This window comes from Heliangelus exortis, unplaced genomic scaffold (genome assembly GCF_036169615.1).
Source record: "Heliangelus exortis unplaced genomic scaffold, bHelExo1.hap1 Scaffold_299, whole genome shotgun sequence".
NCBI lineage: Eukaryota > Metazoa > Chordata > Aves > Apodiformes > Trochilidae > Heliangelus > Heliangelus exortis.
The window spans coordinates 291-9030 of NW_027285976.1; the positions used below are offsets into that span (position 1 = coordinate 291).

The 8740-nt window shown below is 53.8% G+C and overlaps 1 protein-coding gene across 1 annotated transcript; it reads right to left on the bottom strand.

Moving 5' to 3' along the window:
• Nucleotides 1-774: 774 nt before the first annotated feature.
• On the bottom strand, nucleotides 775-8462 carry LOC139790901 (squalene synthase-like). The gene is made up of 3 exons (XM_071732693.1): nucleotides 8335-8462; nucleotides 6255-6352; nucleotides 775-1075 (listed from the first exon to the last, which is right to left on the bottom strand). Exons 1-3 carry the CDS (start codon nucleotides 8449-8451, stop codon nucleotides 805-807), a joined length of 486 nt encoding a protein of 161 aa, XP_071588794.1. The 5' UTR covers nucleotides 8452-8462; the 3' UTR covers nucleotides 775-804.
• Between the last annotated feature and the right edge of the window lie 278 nt (nucleotides 8463-8740).

Consider the following 8740-nt stretch of genomic DNA (forward strand, 5'->3'; position numbering starts at 1 on the left):
CATGGACCAGAAACCACTTCTCAAGGACAGTCTGGGATGCCACCAAGCTTGTTCTCCATGTTGAGAGGGTTTAATGGCTTGGCCATGGCCAGACTTTCTCTAATCAGGCTTTGGGGCAGAGAACAGGCTCCAATACTGCTGTAGCTTGATGGTGGAGATGTAGACTCTCTGTGGCTTCCTTTTTAGGAGGATCCTCAGAGCAATAGGACTTTGGGCCATATTGTTACTAACAGTAAGGATGGGTTTTATCTTCTTTGCATGTAAAAAACTTGCAGCTCTGGGGCAGGTGCTGCAGGACAGCTGAAAATGCTGATCCATCCCTAAGCAGGATGCCAAGTTTTCCTCCTGGGGTCACAGGACACCCAACCCAGGCCATGCACAGTGCTGGGTAACAATTTCAAATCACTCTCCACAAGGAGACAGTGGGAGGGATTTCCCTCCCTTCCAACAAGGGAGGAAAAAAGCCACTTTTTAGAGCTGGCACTTTTCCACAGCCAGGTTACCTCTGGCTCATGTAGAGAGTTGCCCAATGTTTGGGTTCTCACTCCAGCTCTGCACTCAGCTTCACACAGAGGTGATGGAGCTCTTCTGAGAAGCTCCCAGAATCATCCAGCTTGAAAAGAACCTCTGAGATCATCAAACCCAACCCTTAATCCACTTCCACTGTGGACTGAGGGACTGAATGACCTCAGGGGTAGAATCAGAAACTCACAGAATGGTTTTGCTTGGACAAAGACCTTTTAAGACCAAGTCCAACCATTAACCCAGCACTGCCAAGCTCACCATGGCCCTCAGCACTCTTATCTACACAGCTTTTAAACACCTCCAGGGATGGTGATGGAGACAACCATGGCCACATGGTGACAGAAAGCAAGGAGGTGGACATCTTACCGTTGGGAAGTCCTCGAGCACCTGCCGGTCCTTCTCCTTGCTCTCCATGTATTTCCAGTCTGGTTGATAGAGATAGGTGTGAAACTTGTGGAGCATTGGGACCTTGACCTCTAAGCTGATGGTCATGTCATCCTCTACAGTGTCCAGAGCACGGAGGACGAGGTAAAATATACAGACAGCATGTCTGGTGTGGGGAGAAATAAAAAAAAACAAAACAACCACCTCTTATTTGGGGTCGTCTAGGAGGCAGGACAGAAAGTTTGGATTCATCACACAGCCTTGGTGCTTCCTGCTCAACATGACAGGCAAGAGCACTGCCAGGTTGTGGATGACTTGGAAGATACTTCCAGCACAATTCCAGCTTTCGTATTTCAAGTAGTTCAGGCACTGAGCAGAAAAGAAAGTGGTGATGTGAAAACCTTCCCAGCCCCCTGATGTCTCCTGAAGTCTGGGAGATGGTTTTGGTCAAAAGGATGCCTGTGTTCAGCCCTCTTCCTTCAAACCATGGAGTGGTTTAGGTGAGAAGGGTCATCTAATCCAACCCCCTTCAATCAGCAGGGACATCTTCAACTCAATCCAGGGTGTGTCAGCTTCCCCAGCCCTCATCTGGGGACAGTGGCTGTCCCCTGCAGTGTAAGAACATAAAATAAATGCTTTAGAAATATGATGCTCAAATCCCAGGGTCACAGGAGCTGGTTAGGGATGGAAAACACCCCCAGCAGCACTTCCCACCTGCCTTGCTCAGCATCTGCTTGAACCTCCACTCTGAGCAACAGAGGTGTCTCCACAGAAACTCCCCATGGGCTGACCACTGAGAAAGCTGCAGCTAGGTTAGGAAAACCAAGTTTTTCCCTTCTGCAGCGTGGCTTTTGGCTTTCTGAGATGTGTATCAAGGAAGGGAATGAGCCTGTAAGGGCTCCCTAGGCAGGGCAGGGCATTGCCAGATCCAACTCTGCAAGAAAAAGTCAACCCTGGAAGCAAGGCCAGTGCTCACTGGGACCCAGAGGATAGAGCCTGAGGTCAGGTTATTGGAAAAAAAAAACAACTTCAAAATAAGGAAGGAATAAAAAAGCAGATGTAGTTTTTCAGTTCCCCTTCTCTGTACCCAGCACCCTCTTACCCTGTTTAAGGGGAATAAGGGGGTCCCAACAACAGGAACATTAGGACTGGGAGACAAAAGCCACCCTGTACTTTATATCTCCATGCACAAGGTCCTGGAGTCCATCCACATCTCCCAGGAAAGCTGCTGGAGAGCTGGACCCACCAGCCTCACCTTCCCCACCCAGGCTCTACATTTCTGCAGCTGAAGCAAAAAACCCCAAAATGTCCTGATGGTGAGAAATAGCAGGGTTTATATAAAATAATGTCCTAGCTCTAGATGAGCACAGAGATACCTTAAGGAGTTGATGAGTTTATTAATTGTTTGACAAATGGAAGTTAGCTTGGAGTGCTGAAATGCTAATTACAGGGTGAGAGTGTTGCTCTCCTGGGATTATAATGTGCAAGCAGTGATTGAGCAGCTGAGGAAAACTGACTGGCTCTTAGAGTCAATACTGTTAAATTGGCCATTTTTTTCCTTAATTGAAGGGTATTTAATACCTCTGTCAAAGCACACACCAGAGAGCTTGTGAGCAGCTTTCCTGTGCCCTCCTGTTTGCATGACTGAGTTTTTCCATTTCAACCAGGCTGGAAAGGTTCATCCCACAAGATTGGACTCATACCCCTTCAGCTGCAACTTCTACCAGGAGCAACCAAGAAAGACAGAGCAGAAGCTGAAATGCCTCCCCAGAACCTCACACATCCACACCAAGGAAAGAACTAGCAACAACTCCAGAGCCCAGCACAGATGAAACCCTTCTTCAAGCTCTCTCCTGCATCAAAAGATTTTCCCCATCTTCCATCTCATACTGAATTCAGCTCCATGGCAATCTGGGCAAATCAAAGGAAGACATTTTTTATGCTGAAAGTGGTGAGACACTGGCCCAGGTTGCCCAGAGACGTGGGAGATGCTCCATCCCTGGAAACATCCCAGCTCAGGTTGGACAGGGATCTGAGCACCCTGATCTGGTTTAAGATCTCAGTGCAGGGAGATGGGAGCAGATGACCTTTAAAGGTCCCTTCCAACCCAAACCACTTGATGATTCTATAAAATATAAGATCATAAAAACACCTACACAGTGAGCATGGCCTGCCTGCAGCTCTCTGTTTCTCTGCAGGGTTCCCAGGCAACACAGTCCCAGCTGAGCTCCAACCTGAGATCCCCAGGGATGACAGGAGGGGCCAACCAGAGCCACCAACCTTCACCAGAAAACATGTGTGACAGTGTTCCCAGTCACACAGTCTTGTTCCCAGTGCTGGGAAGAGGATATTCCAACATGTTCCCCTTTCAAACAGCTGGAAGCATCAATTTCCAAAGAGCAAGCACAGTTTTATCTCAGGGTTCAAGTTCCACCCCTGCTCCACTCTTCCCAGAGCTTTCTCCTTGCCACCACATCCACCCTCTGCCAGCACAAGGCTGGTCTTCTCCAGAAAGCATCTGAAACTGCAGGAATTGATCCCAAAAGGACCCCAGGACAGGCAGAACCATGAGCTGGCAGCAAAGGGAAGGGCATCATTCTCCTCCTCTTCACCACAGGAAAAGGAGCCATGATGTTGGCTCCTCTCTACCACTGTGAATGAGGATGTTGGCTCTGCTGCTGATGAAGCTGCAGTTTGGAGCCTCCCACCTTCCAAGAAAACACCCAAACCATGGAGCAACAGGCTGGACAGAGCCCTGGCCAGCAAAACACAGGGGCCAAAAAAAATAAGCAGGAAGAAAGCAAACATTTTACCTCAACTCCCTGTGTACCAGCCTGAGGAACATCACTACAAGCACTCGTCCAGAAGTTTCCAGCAGTTTTCCAGCAGTTCTCAGGGGACATATGGAAAGTCTCCTGGGAGCAGGGATGTGAACCAGGGAACAAGAGCTTCATGCCAAACCAAACTTCAAACAAAGAGATTTCATTCCAAGGGGGAGCAGACCCTGAGCAGTGCTGTGTTTAGAATCCCAGACTGGTTTGGGTTGGAAAGGACTTTAAAGATCATCAAGATCCAACCCCCCTGGGCTGGATCCAACCTCCCACCAGCCCAGGTTGCTCCAAGCCCCATCCAACCTCCTGAGGTGGTTTTAAAGCTTGAACCCCCCACTAGCAGCTCCTTCACCCAGCAAGCACAGAGGGAACTATTTAGCAGTCTGTGACCACAGGGGTTCAGTTTAACCCCTGAATGGGGAGGTTTAGCATCAGTGAAAAGGCTTCTTTGATGCCATCCAGCAAAATTAATTCATTTGGTCAGCTTGCTGCTCTGTCTGGTCCTACATTCTGCCTATTGTGCATTTCCCTCTTTTGTCCCTCAACTCTTCAGCAGAGCTACTGTGGCTTTGAAAATGAGTTTCTTCTGATCCCCTCCAGAGCCAGCTCTAATTCCACAGCAAGCCCAAGGTTGCAAAGATCCAGCAGCAGCATTTTTTTTAGGATGCCAGGCAGAAGTTTCTGTGCCTGGAGGGGACAGGGCCTTCCTGATCTAAGCAAAGTACAAAGCCAGGACTGAAGAGACATAAAGAAGAAAACTGCAGGGTGACCAAGGCAAGCACACCACGTAACTGCTAACAGGTCCCAAGGTGTTTTATTGCTTGGCCTTGTTTTTTACATTTTTTTAATTTCTGCATTAGCAAAGGTACCAAGAATGGAAAAAAAAATATCAAAATCCAAAGTTTAGTTCTTGGCCCTACTCATCCATTTCCATGCAACCCCATCCAAGTCACTGATTTTTTTTTTTTTTAATATTTCCTGTAAGCCAGGCTGCAAACAACCATTTCATAAATGCTGGATGACAGCTATGGGGCAGCATCCAAAATGCCCAACCAGGGCTCAGATACCCAACAGAGAACTCAGTGTTCAGGCTGGGAGAGTTGGAACCACAGCATTAGGCATGTCCAGTGCAAACTTGTAGGAACCCCTAATTTTGTTGATTAACCCAGCTCAGGTTAACTTGAAACCAGTAATTACTGTATGAATATAAAGATGTACGTGCACAAGGCCCCAGGCAGCTCAACTTTTTGCATCCTCAGTTACTGTCACCATCTGAAGGTTTCCTGCACAGGTCATCAAAATTTGGACAGAGAAAAAAAAAAAAAAAAAAAGGGTGCAGCAAGTCCTCTGAAATGATTGAGTAGGTTTGGAGGCAGCTGCTTTCCAAAAGCACCTCCTCAGCAGGGTCCAGACCCTTGGTCAGCCCTGGGTGTTTTCTCACCTCCTCCCTCTGGCCAGTGCCAGCCTTGGCAGTGCCAGGACACATTCCCAAGGTGTCACAAACAGCACATGCCCAGGCACTGTGTTTAACTGCCTGCTGACCAAGAAGCTTGTCCCCAGGACTGCTCAACCTGGGGGGGCTTCATGGCACCCAACCAGCTCAGACGTGAAGGACCCCATGTCCAGCTGCATGGGGTGAGGCTGCACTGAGTGCCTTCTGGCCAGCTCAGCCCAGTATGGTGGCTGCCTACTGAACTGGGAGGGAAGAAGTGTTTCCCAGCTGCTCAGCTAAAGGAACATGGCATGTGGGGTATTGTGTGTGGATCACCTCTTGGCCAGCTCTGCCAGGGAGCCCTGGTTTTGAGAGGGCACCCACCACCTCCTTAGGAGCCCCAGTGTTGGGGGGCCATACAATCATCACCTCCTGGAGAGCTCTGGTGTCAGGAGGGCACTGAACCCCCAGATTCCTGGAGATCAACAGCATCATGGGGGCACTGCACCCACCACCTCCTGGAGAGCCCTGGTAGCAGGGGGATACTGAACCCCCAACCTCCTCGGGACCCCCAGCATCATAGGGGCTTTGTACCCATCACCTCCTGGAGAGCCCTGGTGTCAAGAGGGTACTGGACCCCCAACCTCCTGGGGACCCCCAGCATCTGGGGAGCACTGTACCCCCCACCATCTCCTGGAGACCCCTGGTGCCAGGAGGGTACTGGACCCCCCAACCTCCTGAGGACCCCCAGCATCATGGGGACATTGTACCCACCATCTCCTGGAAACCCCTGGTGTCAGGGGGTACTGAACCCACCCTTCTAGGGACCCCTGGCATCTGGGGGGAGGATCATTATGCCCACTACAGACCCCTAGCATTAGGTGGCCATTGCACCCACCATCTCCTGGAGACCCCTGCCACCGGGTGACCATGGCACCCACCACCTCTAGTGTTGGGGAGGGGGTGGGAGGGCACTGCACTCCCCACCTCCCGGAGACCCCCACCCTTGGGGGAACCCATTGAACACCTCCCTCACCCCAAACCCCACATCCCCCCCAACCTTGTTCCTCTTCCCATCTCACCTCAGCTCTCCATCCAGGGCCTGGATCACAGCGGCGAAGCTCCGGCTGGTCTGGTTGAGGTACCGGTAGCAGGTTCGAAGTCCCCGTCCCAGCGATTCCTGCGGGCAGAGCGGGGGACAGAGACCCGGTTGGAGGCGGGGGGCGACCGGGGGGGTCCCGCATGGCTGCAACCTCCGACCACCGGCTCCTCTCAACCGGGCCAGAGCCCGGGGAGGTCCCCGCGGAGGGGACAGGGACAGTGTCCGCCTGAGGAGGGACGCGGCTCTGCAGCCGCACGCCATGGGGCAACGGTGCTGGTGAGGGGCTGAGGGACGGACCGGACCGGACCGCTCCGCCCCGACCCGCCCTGGCCCGCCCCTCAGCCAGCCCGGAGAAAACCGCGGGCTGTGAGATGGTGGGGATCTTACAGAGAAACCACCGCGGAAAGGGGAAAGAAAAAAAGGGGAATGGACGGAGAGCAGATGGAGAGAACACGGAGGGTTTGAGGCTGAGGATCGGGAGCCTGACGGGAGAATGGGGAGGAGAGGAGCGGAACCGGGAGGGCAAACCAGCCTAAAAGAACCGGGCTGGTGATGAGGATGCGAGGAGAAGCTGAGGGAGTTGGGAATGTTCAGCCTGGAGAAGGGTGAGAGGAGAGCTCATTGCCCTCTACAACTCCCTGACAGGAGGCTGGGGTTTGCCTCTTCTCCCCAGTGACAGGACAGGAGGTACTGGGTTCCAGTTGGAGCAGGGGAGGTTCGGATTGGAGATCAGGAAAAGTTTCTTCAGTGAAAGAGTGGTGAAGCATCGGAAGAGGCTGCCCAGGGAGGTGGTGGAGTCGCAGTCCCTGGGGGTGTTCAAAAAAATGGGTAGATGAGGGGTGTTTTGGGAGGTGATGGTTCCCCACCCAGGTGGCCAAGAAGGCCAATGGCATCCTGGGCTGTGTCAGGAAGAGCGTGGCCAGCAGGTCCAGGGAAGGGATTCTGCCCCTGTGCTCAGCCCTGGGGAGGCCACAGCTTGAGTCCTGTGTCCAGTTCTGGGCCCCTCAGCTCAGGAAGGAGATTGAGGTGCTGGAGCAGGTCCAGAGAAGAGCAAGGAGGCTGGGAAGGGATCCAGCACAAGTGCTGTGAGGAAGGGCTGAGGGAGCTGGGGGTGTTGAGGCTGGAGAAGAGGAGGCTCAGGGGAGACCTCATCACTCTCTCCAACTCCCTGAAAGGAGGTTGGAGCCAGGGGGGGGTTGGGCTCCTTTCCCAGGCAACTCTCAGCAAGACAAGAGGGCACAAGAGGTCTCAAGTTGTGCCAGGGGAGGTTTAGGTTGGACATTAGAAAGAATTTCTTTCTGGAGAGGGTGATCAGGCATTGGAATGGGCTGCCCAGGGAAGGGGTGGATTCTCCATCCCTGGAGATATTTCAAAAGAGCCTGGATGTGGCACTCAGTGCCATGGGCTGGGAACCACAGGGGGAGTGGATCAAGGGTTGGACTTGGTGATCTCTTTCCAACCAGGATGATTCTGCTATTTAATGGTTAATGGTCGCTGGACTTGCTGATCCTGAAGGTCCTTCCCAACCATGAGAAAAAACCAACCAACCAACCAACCAACCAACCAACCACCCGGGGCTGGCACAGGAAGCTGTGCAACACCGGGTACCCTGCAGGGAAAGCACCGAGACCGCACGGAAACCATCGCTACTTGAACGGAGAGCACCGGGGCTTTGCACGGGAAGCACTGAGGCCCTGCACCACCGGTACTGGCCCCGAGCCACGCACGGTAAAGCCCGACCCACCGCAACGAAAGCACGGAGCCGTTGTGATGCCCCCAGCCCCTTGCAATGAACGAGAGCCCTGAGCGCTGCCATCACCCGGCAAACACCGAGCCGGTGCGAAGCCTCCCCGGTGCTGCCCACCGCAACCCCGGTGCTGCCTTTGGCGGCTCAACGCTCCCCCATGGCAACGCCGCAGGGAGATGACAGCCCCTTCCTTCTCCTCCTCTTCCTCCTCCTTATCCCGACCCTCACACGGCGGCAGCACCCCCAGCATCCCCCGGAGATAACGAACCGCAACCCCTATCCCTCCCCCCCCCCGCATGCCGCCACGGCTCACCGGGTCGACCCGCGGCATGACGGTCCGGTAGCCGCCCATCTTGAACCGCAGCAGGTTGTAAATGTCCTGGGGGTGGCTCAGCCATTTCCTCAGCAGCTCCATAGGGCCCACGTTCATCTCCCCCCGGTACCGACGCCCGTTCACCCACCGCCCCCCCCTCTATCCCTGCCCCGCCGCTTAACCGGTGCGGGGACGGAGCCGCCTCCGCCCCGCCCCTTCCCCGTCTCTCCACCAATCGTCTCGCTCTCCCCATCGCTCGTTGGGCAGGAGGAGACTCCTATTGGTGGAAGCGCGCTCGCACCAGGGGAGCGCCAGCCAATAGAAAGGCGGCGCGGCTGGTGTGACGGCGGGCGGGGGGCGCTGATTGGCTGGCGCCGACCGTCACCACACGCGGAGCGGGAGAGAG